This window comes from Apodemus sylvaticus, chromosome 22, assembly GCF_947179515.1.
Source record: "Apodemus sylvaticus chromosome 22, mApoSyl1.1, whole genome shotgun sequence".
Lineage (NCBI taxonomy): Eukaryota > Metazoa > Chordata > Mammalia > Rodentia > Muridae > Apodemus > Apodemus sylvaticus.
In genome coordinates, this window is record NC_067493.1 from 58711286 (window position 1) to 58728471 (window position 17186).

The following is a 17186-nucleotide window of genomic DNA, read 5'->3' on the forward strand; positions in this document are numbered from 1 at the left end:
ACTTCTGACTCAATTGAAAGCATGACTTTCATCTCACCCAAGTTCCTTCTCCCAGCTGCTGTTGGGAGATACAGCTTGCACACCCTATTTTGTTTTTTTCTCTCAAACTCTAATAAAACTTCCTCAAGTTTTTTCCTTTGCATTGGTAAATACCTTTATCTACAAAACTAAGAACTCACAGAAATGACCTGTAATCCCTTATAACAAGGGGAACCCGTGATAGCCTCAACCGCAGGAGGCATGGGCGAGAATCAGAACTGTGGGGAATCAGGCAAAAGCCTGGGATGTAGACCAGTGCTTGGGAAGCGTACGGGTTGGTTTTTTTTTTTTTTTTTGAGTGTCCCTATGTTGGTGGGGTTTCCACCTACAGGTAGCTAGGATTATCATTTCCACTAAGAAACTAGTATAAATTGCATCACAAACTTTAGCAAGTGTTTGCCAACCTGGGTGAACACAGGTCATCAAAATGGTCCTGCAAGTGGAAGCAAATGAGCCAGGTTCACAGTCCAGGCAAATGAAGCATGTTCTAGCCTCTCTTAGGCCTGCTTCTCTCCCTGTGTCTTGTGGGGAAAAAAAATCAGTTCAGATGTCTTTCCTCCTCTAGGGAACAACTGAGTTAGAGTCCCATTCCTCCAGGGAGGCCATGGCTGGTCTCTAAATAGGAAATGAATTAATGGAGTTTTTAATCCCAGGAGAGCTATGGACATTGGACGGGAAGAAACCGAAAAAGAAATGTCCCATACACAGAGAAACCCTGTCTCGAAAAACACCAAAAAAAAAAAAAAAAAAAAAAAAAAAAAAAAAAGTCCCTAGCCTGGTCTCTGGAGCCCCTGCCTTTTACTGGGGCAATGCATTTGAGAACGTAGGAGACCCTACTGGTAAGCAAGCAGGGATACTTTTTTGTTGTTTTTTTTTTTTTTTTTCGAGACAGGGTTTCTCTGTATAGCCCTGGCTGTCCAGGAACTCACTCTGTAGACTAACCTCGAACTCAGAAATCTGTCTGCCTCTGCCTCCCAAGTGCTAGAATTAAAAGTGTGTACCACCACCGCCCGGCACAAGGATACTTTTTATTTCTGTTGAAAACGTCAAAAAGGTCTCAGCCCGTAGTTCCTGGAGTGGAAAAGGCTTGGCCTGGAGGGGAACTCCCCACAAGCTGGGATGGGTGGTCTCAGGAGGAGTTGTCTAAAAGAGTCAGCAGGAACTAGAAGCTGCTTTGGTTCTGCGTCTTTCCAACAGGATTCTTAGCTAGTTGGATGCTAGCTCTGAGTAGTTTTTAAATAAAATCTGGAATGGGAAGGGAAGGAAGACCTCCCCCTCCCCCAGCTAGGCTGTCAGGTGTGTTAGTCCCTGTGTTGTCAAGTGAAAGAGCACTTGAGGATGGTAGGCCTTGTTCCCAGATGCCCCGAGGGACACTATGGCAGAGAACCTTCGGCCTTCTCAGGAGCCAGATAATGTGCACTTGAGGTCTTGTCCAGGAGCTTTCTCCAGCTGTGTCTGCTTCCTTTATGGGCCTCTGTGCTTAGGTGTAGGCATAGCTCAGTGACACTTTTCACTCAGTGCTCAACGAGCTGTGACACCTCCTCTTTCTTCATGTCAAATGTTCCCACTTCTGAAAGTCATCAAAGTACCTCGGAGGTTTTTGAGTAATTATTATGTGAATTAGTGGCCAGCTCCAGGACATTCCAACTGGGTAAGTTGCTGAGGAAACCCACGGCTTTGTCTAGCTTTGAATTTCCTAGCAGCAGTCCCCAGGTCCTTGGACTTAGTGTAGGCAGATCTCTAAGACTGGTGGGTTTGGTTTTCAGAGAGCTATCTAATTTTGCTTGGGGACCAGGGTGTGACTGGGTTTGAGGGCTTGCAGGTGGAGGATGACATACACAGTGGGAACCAGAACCAACCTGCCTACTCTCTCACGTGCTTCCACTCAGTTTGCCGGAAGCTACTGTAGGTGCATAGACCCAATACCTCCTACGTGAAGGGCGGAAGGGGCGGCGCTGACCAAACTCGCCGCAGGTGGCTGGGCAGTACTTGTATGTGAGCACTAATTGCTTAGTAGGCGTGGTCAATAAAGTGGGGCAAGAAGTAGGAAGGATCTGACCACGGCTAGGCTCAGCGCCCTGAACAGGACCGAAAGGTAAGGGCGGGGCTTAAGGAACAGAAAGCTTAGAGAAGAGAGGTGGAGCCGGGAGGAGTGGGGCGTGGTCTGAAGAGGGGAGGGCGGAATTCTAAAGAGAAGTGCGCAAACGGGTGTGGCCTGTTGCAGGGGCGGAGCAAAGGGAAGGCCGCCAAACCCTCCTTCTCGAGGGCGGGGCTTAATGTGAAAGGGCGAGGGGCAGCTCAGCGCAGAGCCATCTAGTCCGGAAGGGCGGGGTCAGGGCGGGGCCAGGGCGGGGCGGAGTCGACGGGTCAGCCTCCCCCGGCTGCGCCCGCTTCCTCTGGCAGTCCGGCCCGGCGGAAGTGCGTCAGTTGTTATCCGCTCTGGCCGCTGCCACTACTGAGTCTGCCTCACGGTCCCGGTGCTCAGAAGCTCCGCCACCAGCCGCCTTCTTCCGCTGCCCGCCGGTCGCCAGGGGCTGTGTCCCTGGGGGCCTGGTCTAGGGCCGCTGAGAGCCGGCCGCACTCCGATGCGCCGGACCCGGGGTCCTAGCCCGCGCGGCGTCCGGTGCTGAGAGCCCGCGCCCGGCATGCCCGCCCCGGTCCCGAGCCCGCCCCGGCCCCGAGCCCGCACGGCGCCCTCGCAGCCCGGCGGCACGGCGTAGCAGGCGGCGCGGGGCGCCAAGGTCACCGCCGCGGCGCCGCCATGGAGGCCAAGGTCCGGCCAAGCCGGCGCTCGCGCGCGCAGCGAGATCGCGGCCGGCGTCGGGAAGCCGCCCGGGACGCCCGCGCGCAGAGCCCGTCGTCGGGTGAGGAGCCAGAGCCCAGTCCTGGCAAGGAGAACGCGGGACTCCACAGCGCGCCACCTCAGCGCCCTACGCCTCTGCGCGCAGCGCGCCCCCCGCGGCGCCGTCGCCGCGAGTCCAGCTCGCAGGAGGAGGAGGTTATTGACGGCTTCGCTATAGCCAGCTTCAGCACCCTGGAGGCCCTGGAGGTAGGTGGGCTGGAAGGCCAGACCCGGGACCAAGGAAACCCATACGCACGCCTCCTGAGCCCGCGCTGCACCTTGAGGGGTGTGTGGGAGGATTTAAACCACGCTACCCAAGCGGGCTTTGCAGCGGTTGTTACTTGTTGCCAAGTTATCGTTGCGTCCGGGACCAGCTGGGGAATTGGACATTGTTGGGCCTCGGGAGGCAGCGACGATAAAATGGATACTTGGGATTCTTCCAGTTCGGTGATCTCTTAAGGGTTGTTTGGAGGGAACTGGGAGTCAACTGGCAAACCTTCTTGATGATTATTTATTGCATGGGTATATAGGCAATAGGTTTACTAAAAATACTACGTGTTTGAGTTGTCATGCACAATATTTGCTGAGCAAAGTGTCGTTCCTACCTGAACTCAGGTTAGTAGAGAAGGAAGTGAGAGAGGTGGTCAATGAGTGAGTGAGTAGCCAGTGTGTCTTTGGAACTCAAGTGGTTGGAAATGCTGGTCAGGACTTCAGGACACTTAACAAAACCTTCAAACCCCTGGGAATTCAGAAATCTTCTGAGTGAGCCCTTTGGGAGCCACATCTTATTTGCTGGGCTGTGATCTCAGGGAACACTGCAACCCATTTCACTCTTGCCCTGGATGATACCTGCGATTCCCCAGTTTCAGGCCAAGCTTGAGAAGGGGGGGGCTCATTGGATGTCTAAATGGAGTCTCCCTCCAAGTTCATATTCTAACTCTGAGGTCTGCTGGGTCTGTAGAGGATCAGATGGTGATGGCCAGCCACTGTGAATAGCTCTGAGATGGGTTTGTTTGATTCGCAGGTAGGGCCGAGGCTCACCTGTGTTCAACTGTGTCTTCTGGGGAACTTGAGATGAGTTCTGGGTCCAAGCCAAAGATCCCAAACAAACATGATTTTTGTGGGTTGTGCTGTATTGTGTCTGGTCTTGATGTGCTAAGACACAAAGGCTTTGGGGTTTCTGCCTTAGTGATGGTAATGACACAGCCAGACACTGCAGGCCCCTACTTTGCAGCCATGGTACCACATACTACAGGTCTGCAATCTCATTTCCTACCTTGCCACACCTGTGTCTGCTAGGCCCATAAAGAACTGAAAAGAGCCTGCACATCCGTTTAGCCTTTTCCACATTTCTAATTTGGGCCTCTTCTGGATCTCAGGCTTTACAGCCTCACCATACTGTTTGGTGCCATTACACACCATTTGGTCTCACCTTCTTCCACACTGTGGAGACTTGACTGATTGGTATGCCTGGGATTCTGCCCTTCAAACTTGTCAATGGGAGGGTTTTGCCTACAGGTTCCCTGTACCCAGAAGGAAACAACCAAGACACAACTTAGAGAGGAATGGCCCTTTAGGAAGCCCAGAGTTACTGCCTTAAGGCTGTCATTATTAGACCAGCCCATTTGAATCTAAATGGACTGCTTGTGTTGGCTCCAATTGTATTCCCCTTTTCCCCACCTCTTCTAGTCCACATCTAAAGGCTTGACTTATAGAATCTCACTTGCTTATCCAGGTTCTAAGAGATTGTCCTGCCTCTCCTTACACCTGTACAAAAACCAGCCTCACTTCTGAGTTTGGCCTTGAAAAGTACTTGGTTTCTGAACAGATATAGATTGTGTCTAGAAGAGTTTTGCTGGGTCTCATTTACTGGTAAACTGTAGTGGACTTTCTCTCTGAGATCAAGTAATTTATAATCCCATCCTATCATAGTGTTGACTAGTTCATTCTTCTGGTTGTCTTTACAGATACAAATTCATTTATCCCTTCAAATGACCTTATAAGCAGGTTTGGACACTGCAACTAGATGAGAGATCTGAGACACAAGCAGACTGTAGTTTACAGTCTGGACTGTCCTGCTGCTGGTTCCCTTGCAGCCTCACTTGTTGGGGGAGAGGGGCTGCCACATTCTCAGGATTGGCAGGACTCCAGCCCAGAGGAAGAGCTCTTCTCAACAGTGACTTTAGGAGCCCCACATGCCATGACACTATTTGAGTGTCAGCAAAGTCTGCATAATCCCCCCAAAGGCGTTCAGTATATGTGAATGGCTTGTGAGATGTATGGAAGAATGTCCCATTATCTTATTTGAGAATGTCTGTGCAGGCTCCCTGTGCCAGGGTAGCCTCAGATATCTCTGTTCATCTCCCTTTGTCCTTGTAGGGGATGCAATCTTTGACACTTTTGAGTCTGTGTGGGTAGCCACTTTCCCAAATGTCATGGTAGTGATTGTTGGTTAAAGGGTGCATGCAGCCTGGCACCTAGCCACAGATTTAGACTAAGAGCCTCCTCATCCTGGAACTGAGGGCATGCCTGCTGGTGTGATCTTAACAGGTTGGGGAGTAAAGGACAGGGATCCATAGAACTATGGTTCCACCCTCCGGCATTTAGGAAAAGTAGATTTTCTTCCTTGTAACAATTCTACTGGTGTACTGACAAAGGTGAGAGGAGACTGCTCCATCACCCGGCAGTGAAAGGGTGAGGAACTGGTTTAGGGGCAGAAGCATCCTCTCCACTCAGTACATGTGCTTAGGTCGCTGAACAAGTTGTGCTTGTACCTGTATTTTTAGGAGGCAGGCTGAGCCCTGTATTCTGCCCCAGGCAGACAAACACTTTCTATCCCTTAGGGCTAAGAATATGGGGAGCAGGGCTCAGGCCCAATGTAGCTTTAAGGTGGCCAGTGTCAAGAGAACGGTTTTTAATACCATCTACAAGCAGAAACCACCTGTGCTTTCATGTCATGTGATTTTGTTGATTTGTTTGTGCAGGTTGATTGAGGGTGATCAGAATGTCAAGCTCCTTAAGATAAATGTGTGGTGGTGGTGGTGGTGGTGGTGGTGGTGGTGGTGGTGGTGGTGGTGGTGGAGGTGGTGCAGGCACTCCCAGTGCTCTGGAGGCAGAGGCAGAGGATCTCTGTTCAAGGCCAGCTTGGTCTACTACATAGCTGGTTCCAGGTCAGCCAGGGCTACACAGAGAAACCCTGTCTTGAAAAACAAAACTAGATAAAAAGAATTGGTATCCTGTTGCTTCAGTTCCAGTGCCACATTCCATGGGTGTCTGCTGTATTTTAGAGCCTCCGTCTAGGGAAGTTATCAGGGATAGGTATCCCCCTACACGTGACGGGAGGTGCTATTTACTCACAGTGGAGTCATAGCAACAACTATGTCACTTGTACATAAAGGATTCCTTAGAGTGGCCATAGAGAGCTATGCTATCTACACAGGGAAGGAGGAGCACAAGAAGGCAACTGGGCACATATGTGTCATTTATGGTGAGTGGGTGGAAGGTTCCTCACAGTGGAGATGCAGTTGGATATATGGATGAGATGCCATCTACAATGGGAGGAGGATAATTCCCAAAGGAGGCACAGCTGGATAGCCATTATCACCTAAGTGAAGTTGAGGGATGTGCCTTACAATGGAGTAGAGCTATATTGTCTAGGGAAGGAAAATTATAGCTTCTTACCCCTGTGCATTGTGAACTATACTGGGGACAAAGATGAAAAGAAAAATTCCCCCAAATGCTGTGTGCTATGGTGCTCATGAGTTACTTTTTCTGTTTGTTTGTTTGTTTGTTTGTTTGAGACAGGGTTTCTCTGTGTAGCCCTGGCTGTCCTGAAACTTACTCAGTAGACCAGGCTGTCCTCGAACTTAGAAATCCGCCTGCCTCTGCCTCCCTAGAAGGATTTAAGGCATGTGCTACCACTGCCCGGTCTTTTTGAAAGATTTGTTTATTTTATGTATATGAGTACACTGTAGCTGTGCAGATGGTTGTAAGCCATCATGTGGTTTCTGGGAATTGAACTCAGGACTTCTCCTCACCCCAGGCCCGCCTCACTCTGGCCCAAAGATTTATTTATTATTATATATAAGTACACCGTAGCTGTCTTTAGACCCTCCGGAAGAGGGTGTCAGATCTCATTGATGGTTGTGAGCCACCTTGTGATTGCTGGGGTTTGAACTCAGGACCTTCAGAAGAGCAGTCAGTGCTCTTACCCGCTGAGCCCAATGTGACTGATAATTCATAAAATATGTCTATGAAACAACCACACTGTGTACAATGCTGTGTTTAAACTGTTGAGACAGGGTATGATGGTGCACACCTCTTTTTTTTTTTTTTTTTTGGTTTTTTGAGTCAGGGTTTCACTGTGTAGTCCTGGCTGTCCTGGAACTCACTCTGTAGACCAGGCTGGCCTCGAACTCAGAAATCCGCCTGCCTCTGCCTCCCAAGTGCTGGGATTACAGGCCACTGCCCGGCAGGTGCACACCTCTTTAATCCAGAACTCCAGAGGCAGAGGTAGGTGGATCTCTTGAGTTCCAGGACAGCCAGGGCTACCAGTCTGCTCTGACCTCTCAGAATGGCTTGAGCAGCAAACTAGACCTGTGGGTTTATCATGAGTCTCAAGTTTTCAAGTACAGATTCTTAGGTTCTTGGGACACGGCTTGGGAAGGCTGTGTTCACCCTGTCTGTGTTCTGGGGTGGGTGGTCCTTCTGTGAGCTGCTGGTGGGCTGGGTAGGGAGTGCCCCATATGGTTCAGGATCTGTATACCCTGCCCTGTCTGTTTGTACATAGCTGTGGGAACTGAGACCAGACAGACATCTAGGTGAGGAGAGAAGAGAGCTATGGCAGGAGACATTTTTTGTTTAGGAGCCTGGTACCTCCGTGTGGCTGTTTCCTGGTGTGAGGTTCAGCCTGAAGCCAGTAACCTAACCTAATCTTAGACTGTGCTGGGCATTCACAGCTGGTGTTGGTCCTACAGCTGGAGGGGGTGGGGGTGGCGGTGGCGCAGGGAGGGAAAGACCAGTTTCTCTGAGATGAATGGACACATCATGTGAAAGCAAGGCCATCTCAGGCCCTTTGGCCCATATGAATGCACAGAGTATCTTGGGTAGCCTGTCCAATGCCAAGGCCTTGTCTGGAGCAGACAGCTTCTTGGCTAGCACTCTGATGCAGGCACCCCTTTTCTCCAACTGTATAGATTTTTGAAGAGTCTCATTTATCTCTTGGAAACCCCTTACCTGTGGTCATAGAAAGCTTTTCTTTTTAGCTTATTGGGCCAGATACCTCCTGGGTTGAGCTTCTCTATCCATCTGGATCCTTATAGCCACATCTGCCTCCCCTGAGTCCCCATATGCCCACTTCAACCCTGGACCTTGGCTTGGAACTGCTCTCTGCTTGGAACGCTCTTTCCCCGGCTGTCTGCTTGCTTAGGAAAGCTACAACAGGGCACAGTACCTCACGTCCCAGTGGGACTCTTTCTGCTCCTCTAGCAGGCTGCCCCTTTCTGTCTGATTGTCTGCCCCTAAGGAGACATCAGGGATCTGTGTTCTGTTCCTTCTCTCTTCACCACTGACCCCCACCCCGCCCCCACCCCTACCAGATTCAGATGTGCATGGACAGTGCTCTAGGAACAGGCCTAGTGTGGCACTTGAGGAGACTGAGCTACCAGTGGTTGTCAGAGCTGGGCTTTGAGGGTAGTTTGTTTCTTGGTCATCCTGGCCTTGAATTTGCTGTGTAGTTGTTAACTTGCCTCTGTCTTCCAAGTGCTGGAATAATAAACATGTGGCACAGTCATCCTGACCATGCTAGGCCAGTGCTCCACACATTTCTAAGCCCCTTGGTTGTTCTTGAATGAGTATAGTTTTGTTTTGTTTGTTGCGCTTTTTTTAAGATTTATTTATTATATGTAAGTACACTGTAGCTGCTTTCAGACACACCAGAAGAGGGCATCAGATCTCATTACAGATGGTTGTGAGCCATGTGGTTGCTGGGAATTGAACTCAGGACCTTTCGGAAAAGCAGTCAGTGCTTTTAACTGCTGAGCCATCCAGCCCTGTTTGTTGCACTTTTCCCCTCAATTCTTATTCTGCTTCAGTGAGAAAGGTATTTTCCCATTTGCTCCTGTAGACCAGGCTAGCCTCAAACTCAGAAATCCGCTTGCCTCTGCCTCCCAAGGGCTGGGATTAAAGGTGTGCGCCACCACTGCCTGGCAGCTGTAGTACTCTTGTTCTCATTCAGACTTCCAGCACTTGACTCTGGTCATCTTGCTTTTGTTTATAACTGTAAATTTACTCTGCCTTCAGTTTGCATCTCTTAGCACTGCTAGAGCCACGGGTTGATGGTGTTTCTCTAGCATCTTTCCTTCCCCTGTGAGGGCCCTCCAACTTTGGTTCTGATGTGCAGCATCTTATGGGGACACTGTTGAAGCACCTTCCTGGCTTGCTGACTGAGCCTGGGTTTTGTTCTTGGGATCCAGGAACATTTCAGTTGTTAGCTGTTCAGGTGTCTCTGGAACCCCAGAGAGGGTATATGGGTGGAGTCCATCTCAGGTTTTGGCTATGAGCTTTGTTGCTGTATTCCTGGAGGGGTTGGTCTAAGACTGGTTCTGCTAGCTCTACTAGATTTCTCTTTTTTCCTGCATTCTAGAATAGCTACTTCTTTTACTAGACAAAATTCTCAGGTTCCTGAAGCCTTCTTAACTGGTGACCAGTTTGGTCAGGGTGGTTGGTGGTGAGGCCTGGCTTTCAAGTCAGGAAGTCTTATCAGGAGGCAGCCTATGAGCAGAAGCTAAGACCTGGTATGTACACGGTGCATAGCAGTGCCCATCTGCTAAGGCCTGGGCACCTCACCCAGCTTGTAGTGTTCAGAAGTCTGGGAGGGGCCTAGTCCACTCAAGCCCCAGTGACCCAAGCTGCTTACCTCAGCACCCCTCCATCCAGACTCCACAGTCAATTGGACAGCTTCCTTATTTCCTTCCATGAGCTACCCATTCCCGAGATGATCCAGGCTTAAATCCAGGCCCAGTGTTAGCCTACAGCTCTTCCACCCACTGGGTCAGCTGCTGCTAGGTGGGTTAGAACATCTGCTCCCACATGTGCTTGGGTGTGGTTTTGGCTTCCATCTCTGGTTGATGGTATGGGGGTGGGAGGAATGTGATGGAGACTGTGTATAGAGTAGAGTTCGAAACTAGTCAGAACATTATGGTGGAACAGGAAGTACCTGGCTGGCTCTCAGCCTGCAGGCCCCAGGGCTCTCTCTGCTTTGCATGTGGACTATGTGTGCAGTGTCACCTGTGTCGTGAACTACTTTCTCTGTAAGCAAAACAGAAGGCAGGCAGCCCTTGATTGTAGAGGCTAAGCCTAAGGGTTTGTGGAGTATCTGCTTCACCCAGCAAGGAGAGCATGATGATTCTGACACTAGCAGATTGGTAAGGCTCTAGAGGGCTTGAGGGAGTGTGATGCCACCTAGGCCCGCTCTTTGCCAGGAGCCTGTTCTCTGAACTGAAGATTAGAAAGGATCCTTTTGTTTCAGTTTGCAGAACTGAAGGTCCCTAAGTTTATAACCAATGAGATTTTGTCATCTCATCAGACTTCATCAGATCTCTGGCTATAGGTATGTCTCATAGCACATGAGTAAGCAGGTCTGGCCTGGATATTGGGGTGACCAGGCTGACTGGACCATTGAGGTGAGCCTCTATCCTATCCATTCCTCCCTACCTATGCCCCTAAGGTTACCTGTAAGGTCTGTCACCAGTTAGTGTCAGGAGGGCATTGAGGGGTGTTGTTAGAGTTTGAGGGCTGTGGAGAAAGAGGCACAGAATGGTGGGTTTCAGGTCCCCCTGAAGTGAACTCTTTGGGTCCTCAAAGTACCCAAGAGTATCCAAGGTAGCTTCTTTTTTTGTTTTTTAAGATTTCTTTCTTTATTATATGTAAGTACACTGTAGCTGTCTTCAGAAGCTTTTTCTTCTTGCTCTGGCTCCACTCACTCTAGCTGTTTTCAGACACCTCAGAAGAGGGCATCAGATCTCATGGATGGTTGTGAGCCATCATGAGGTTGCTGGGATTTGAACTCACGACCTTCAAAGATGAGGAAAATTGTCAGGATGGACAAGACACTGCAGAGAGGGGTAAGGACCACAGCCAAAATGCAAAGAGCTGGACATGGAAGTCAGGAGTCAGCTGGTCAATCAGATGCCAAGCAAGGGTTATTACCAACATGGGACAAAGCGAGAAAAGGAGCTGGCCACTCTCTGGGAATCTATGCCCAGATTTCACCAGAGACTCACCAGCAGTCTACACTCCTGCCTTACTATACTCTGTGCCTGTTTCTGCATGAGGATGAGAATATCACTGCAGCCTCTTTGGGGGCTACCACAAGGAAAACCACCCCGACAAAATCCTCCAACCACCTGTATCTTGAAGACAGTGCAGCACTGACCTGGTTCTGCCACGAAGCAACTAGGCAGTGGTGGGTAACAGCTAGGGTTTGCTTTGAGGGACACCACAGGAACTTTGACACGCTCCTCTATTCCTTACAGCCAGAGGGACTGGCTGGTACAGCATATGCAGGCACCACTGAGGCATCCTAAGTCCAGGGGCAGCTGCTTCACGTGAGAATCAGAGTCGGGCTGTCAAGCCAGGCCATGGCCAGGTTTCTACCAGGACCCAGCCCAATGCACAACTGTATATACTACACATGCTGCAACTGGCACCTGTCTGGGCTAGAAAGCTCTGCACATGAGGCCACAAACTCAGCAGCTCTCTGTCCAACTTTCAATAGACACCACACAGAACAGCTCATGTTGCGCTGAGGAACACTCATACCTTTTTTAGCATCTCAGATAGAACATGGCACTAGAGCACTACCTGAGTCCCCACAACACTCATCTCATAGTGGTTTAAGAAAGCTGTGTTGGAAGCTGGAGAGATGGCTCAGCAGTTAAGAGCGCCAACTGCTCTTCTGAAGGTCGTGAGTTCAAATCCCAGCAACCTCATGATAGCTCACAACCATCCATGAGATCTGATGCCCTCTTCTGAGGTGTCTGAAAACAGCTAGAGTGAGTGGAGCCAGAGCAAGAAGAAAAAGCTTCTGAAGACAGCTACAGTGTACTTACATATAATAAAGAAAGAAATCTTAAAAAACAAAAAAAGAAGCTACCTTGGATACTCTTGGGTACTTTGAGGACCCAAAGAGTTCACTTCAGGGGGACCTGAAACCCACCATTCTGTGCCTTTAAAAGCCAGAGATCTCATAGGGCTCCTTCTCATCTGCCCTGACACTATCCCCTCAAACCCTGGTTCTGGGGGTACTGCTCCTACTGTAGGGCTTTGGTTGTCCTTGACCAGATTCTGTTTTGTATGAACCGCCCTTCCCTCATTCCATGTTGCCAATACACTTAAAACTGGGACTGAATGGCCCAGATCCAGGCAGGGAAGGAACACAGTGACTGCCCAGGAAGAGCAAGTGGCTTCTTCTAATTGAGGTGAGATGGTGATTTTTTTTTCACTATCCCTAGCTTCCCCCTTCATCTGAAATAGGGATTGGTCAAACAGAGTTGGGAATATACTTATTTTTCAAGGCTCCAGTTCCAGGGGTTTTCTGTCATCCAGGAATAAAATCTACATTTTCTTCTAGGGTCCCAGGAGCACCATGAGCCTGTCTCAGGGCATTTACATATCCTCCAGCAGTACAACCACTGTCTCCTAGCTTCTAGGAAGAGGCCCTTTGCCCTCAGCCTTGCCAGCCAGGTGGATCAGGGAGGTCTGTAAACTGCCTGGGAAAACCTTCTTCTTGCTCTGGGTCTTAGTTCCTTGTCTGCAGGAAGGGTGGTGAGGCAGCATGTGCTTATTCTCCTGCCAGCCACTGGACACTAGGATGAGAGTCCTCTGAACATGTTTAGGTACCTGAGTCTACCTGTTAGACTCAATCTGCACCAGATAGACACTGCTAGACCACAACTGGGCCACTTGCTGTGAACCTCCAGTGCAGAGAGGAGAACTGGCCCCTTACCTTCCCCCATCCATTTTAATGTCCCAGGCTTGTGGCATCAGAAACATCCAGACTGGCTTCAGCTACCCCTGTACTGCTGAAGAGGCTTTGGGGAGACGCCCTGGATGACAGCTGAGCAGCAGCTGTGCTGAAGCTTGAGGGGGCCTGGAGTGTGGCAGAAGTTAGACATGAGGTGTGTCTTCCTAGTACTTGGAGAAAGTGCTTTTGTGACAGATGGGTTGTTGACCTGCCTTGTCTCTGGCTAAAGAGGATAGGCCAGGAAACATGGCTTAGGGTAGACTGTCCCTCAGGAGTATTCCAGTGGGAGCGCACTGAGGATCCAGTCTATCTTGACTAGGGTAGGGGAACTTGAAAGCCACAGCTCCCAGGATATCCTGGAGCAGCCTTCAGCAGTGTGCAAAGGGGCCTTTTGCCCTAGAGCTCCAAACCTTCTCACCTTCTTTCCTGCCTTTGCACACCAGTTGGCTCTGGAACCACTTTGTTCATCTGGGTTTCCACTCCTTTTAACTGTCCTCACTCAAATCTACATGATCTAATTTCTTGTTTTTAGGACTGTGGCAAAGTCTGTGTCTGAAATACACAACCTACATCCTCTCAGAGTGGCCCCAAGTGGGCTGTGGAGTTAGACCTGAGAGCCCATAGGTCTTCCTACACTTTCCTCTTTCTAGCAAACTGCTTGCTACCTTTAGGGCATTGCCCTTGTTGACCTTGCCCCTAGGGCTCAGTCTTCACAGCAGCTCAGAGGGAAAAAATGCCCCAAAAAGAAATGGGATCAGAGGACAAGGCTATAGTCTTTCTGAAAGGACCATGGCCTTTCAACAAATTGGAGCTGGAAGGAAGAAAATGTTATGCACTGATTGTGGAGACTGATTTCAGAACTATTGCCCAGGCCAGCAACATGGACTAGAGCTTGGTAGGAGTCCGTAGAGGTCACACCCTGTAGGTAATAGCTAGAAGTGGGCCCCCTGCACGTGACTCTCTAGGTTTGGTCAATTGCTACGTATTTTAATGCTAAATTCTAACGGAAGGTCTGGGCCTAGGTGGGACTTCTCTGCTTTTCTTATGCAAACCTTGTTCCTTTATTTAAAACTATTGATTAAATGTGTGGGGTGGAGCAACCTCCGGGAGGCTAGGTAGGAGGAATGTGCTGTGGAACTGTGGGGGGGGGGGGGGCAATGACTGGAATGCAAATAAAACAAAGGGGAAAAAAAACCTATTGGTTAAGTAAAATTAGGTACAGCCAACTACTGGAGGGATTGGAGATAGGTAGGTTTGGAGTAACCTGGCTGGAGATAGAGAACGTGAGGAGTATGGAAGCCATCTCTAGGAGAGAGCATGAGCACATGGCCAGGAGAACGGCAAGTATCTGGGGTATATTGCCAGGGAGGTAGCCAGGCCAGCAGTTGGAAGAGTAGATTAGGAATTATTACACACACACACACACACACGTGCGCGCCTCTGCTCCAGTAATTGACAAAGCCCAATATAATAACTGCGGTGTGAATCTCATTTATTTGCAAGCTAGTCGAGGATAAGCTTAATTTTTTTTCAAGTGGCCTGCATGCTTCCCTGTCTAGTTGTAGCTCCTCTCTGAATAGTACTGCTAATGTCAGTGCTTCAGACCTCTTCACCTTGTTTAGCTGGAACAAGGTCTGATTTATCTCCAGGTGACCCTCTGCCCAGACAGCGCTGTGCATAATGGAGCCACTGGACTGGGATCTGAAGAGATGGTTCTTTCCCAGAACCTTGGTGGGTGGAATGCTCAAGATGCTTTGTTCAGCAGTTGCTCCATGGACCCCTTGGTGCTCTGGCCTCCCCAGCTTTTCTTGAACCCCAGCACTATAGCAGCAGCTCTGGAGTAGCATGGTCTCTTTACCTCCCTGTATCATGTGGCACCCCACACTACTTACTTGGTCTATAAACTAAAACCTGCTGGCAGCTGAGAAGTGGGTATGAAGGTGATATCCATGAACTTGGAGATTTCAGAGATGGGGTCTAGAGTCTTCTGGAGCTGGTAAGAGGTTATGAAGGCCTATAGAGATGGATATTCCTCTAGGGAACATGTGACACAGGTTCTGTGAATGAAGCCATTAGGGAGAGGTGTGAGCTGAAGAGAGGAAGATCTGAGTGGGAGAGCTCTATTTGCAGCTGGAGAGGCAATTAGATGCTCCAGTAGTTGGCATTACCTACAGGAGTCAGCGGGCTGCAGGGATCTAGTGGTTCATGGGCCTGCTGCTCAGAGAACAAGTAAGCAGGTAGGTTTAGCACGAGTGAAGTGTGAGGGCTGCTGGGATTTTTCTTTAAACTTATTTTTATTTCATGCTCATTGGAAGAACAACCATTGCTTTTAACCACTCAGTTATCTCTCCAGCCCCTTGGGGGGGGGTCTGCCTCCGCCGCGGGGCGGTGGGGGGTAGGGTGGGGGAGCCTTTATCAAAGATAGGATTTCTCCTTGTAGTCCTGGCTGCCCTGGAACTTTTTAGATAAGGCTGGCCTCAGATCTGACTGCCTCTGCGTGCAGGGGTTAAAGGTGTGTGCTACCACTACTACCTGGCTAGGGCTGCTGGGATTTTTAAGTAGTTGGTTTGGTCAGAAGGTGCCCTTGAATGCGTGTAAGGTTCTTGGGCTCCAGAGAGCCTTCTATGGTCAGTATTGTCTCGTGAATTGGGATGCAAGGTTTCAGACTGTTCTGAACTACGCCTCTGTGCTTTGCCTTCTGTTTGTTGGTCACAGGTGTAGGAGTGAGCATGTACCTTCCTAAAAGGAGTGAGGCTGAGCCTAAGGAGGGCCATGATGGGGGTAAGCAGCTTGGACCCCCAAAGAGAAGCAAGTCTCACTGTGGTTGGTTTACTGTAGTGCAATTAGAATTTTGTTGGTATTGCATTGAACATTTGGTAGGAATAGTCATGTTAAGTCAGAATTGGAAAATTGAATGGCAGAGGTGAGTCTGCAATAGTGAGTCCAGCACTTGGGATAGAAGCAGGCAGATCTCTGAGTTTGAAGCCAGCTTAGCTTGGTCTACATAGTGAGGTCCAGGACAACCAGAGTTACTCAGAGAAACCCTGTCTCAAAACCAGACAGGAAAAAGAGAAAGCTGAATGGGCAGTTTCCTTTAATAAGCACTCAGCTCTGGTATTCTTCTGAGAAGGGAAACACAGGTTTGAAGGGTGGCATGACTGTGAGGCTGTTCCCACAATTGGGGCCTTGTGTTTGGGATTGAGGGTTGGTGTCTAACATAGATGCATATGATAGTCAAATCTGCTGTGAGCTCCCAGTTTTTGGCTTCTGCCAGAAGCATAGGGAGGAGCTGCATTCCCCCAGAGTACTGGAGGAGGGTTTCCTGACACAAGGCTATAGGGCACTAAAGACCAGGCTGTCTTTTTGGTTGGCATTTTTGAGCTTTTAGTGTCTACATTGACTTTTAAGGAACTCAGTACTGGTTTTATATAGATGGCAATGAGTATCTCACAGAATTCCTGAGGCTCTGGTTTGTGACTGCACAACCTCTGAGCTTCAGTGTTTATCCAGTAGGGGGAGGTACATTGTAGAACAGCTAAAGACAGCCCTGTATTGTATGTTATTTCCCTTTGATGATCTGAGTATATAGCTATGTCAAACCAGTGAGCTCCAAAGTGTGTGTGTGTGTGTGGGGGGGCTTTTAGAGACAGGTTCTACTGGGCTCTGTTGGGCAGTGTTGTGATCAGACAGACAGAATGACCCACTAGTCCCAAGATAGACCAGATATGATGCTCTTTGTTTTTTGTTTTTCTGAGATGAGGTTTCCTAGAACTCTGTAGACTAGGCTGGCCGTGAACTCACAAAAATCCACCTGCCTCCCCCTCCTAGTGTTGGGATTAAAGGTGTGTATTGCCAGGCCCAACCTCTTACACTTTATTTTTTTTTCTTTTTTTTTTTAATGTTTATTTATTTATTTATTATATGTAAGTACGCTGTAGCTGTCTTCAGATGCCAGGTCTCTTTATGGATGGTTGTGAGCCACCATGTGGATGCTGGGATTTGAACTCATGACCTTTGGAAGAGCAGTCGGTGCTCTTACCAGCTGAGCCATCTCTCCAGCCCCCTCTTACACTTTCTTTGCTCTCCTAATATGTTAGGCCAAAGTGAGTTTAAATCGAAAGTTTCAGAATTGAGGTTTGACAGCCCTGCTAGTACTCCTTGAGTATCTTTGTTTCCTCAGGCTAGTGTACAAACACATTGATGAAGGAAATTTAGAAGGTCTCTTTTCTTAGTGCAGGGACTAGCTGATGTCCCTCACTAGTCCTTCCTTAGGCTAAGGGG

The 17186-nt window shown here is 49.3% G+C and overlaps 1 protein-coding gene across 15 annotated transcripts in view; it reads left to right on the forward strand.

The window, feature by feature from the left end:
• The first annotated feature begins 2381 nt into the window (after positions 1–2381).
• Fbrsl1 (fibrosin like 1) overlaps positions 2382–17186 on the forward strand; it is an 87815-nt gene continuing 73010 nt past the window's right edge. For 5 of the 15 annotated variants that reach the window (XM_052168407.1, XM_052168401.1, XM_052168408.1 and 2 more), the window contains exon 1: positions 2390–3088. In XM_052168407.1, coding sequence (XP_052024367.1) covers positions 2801–3088 — 288 coding nt within the window. In that variant the 5' untranslated portion in view covers positions 2390–2800. Of the gene's footprint in view, positions 3089–17186 lie in introns of all 15 variants that reach the window. The other 10 variants (XM_052168412.1, XM_052168398.1, XM_052168403.1 and 7 more) reach the window with 4 other exon arrangements.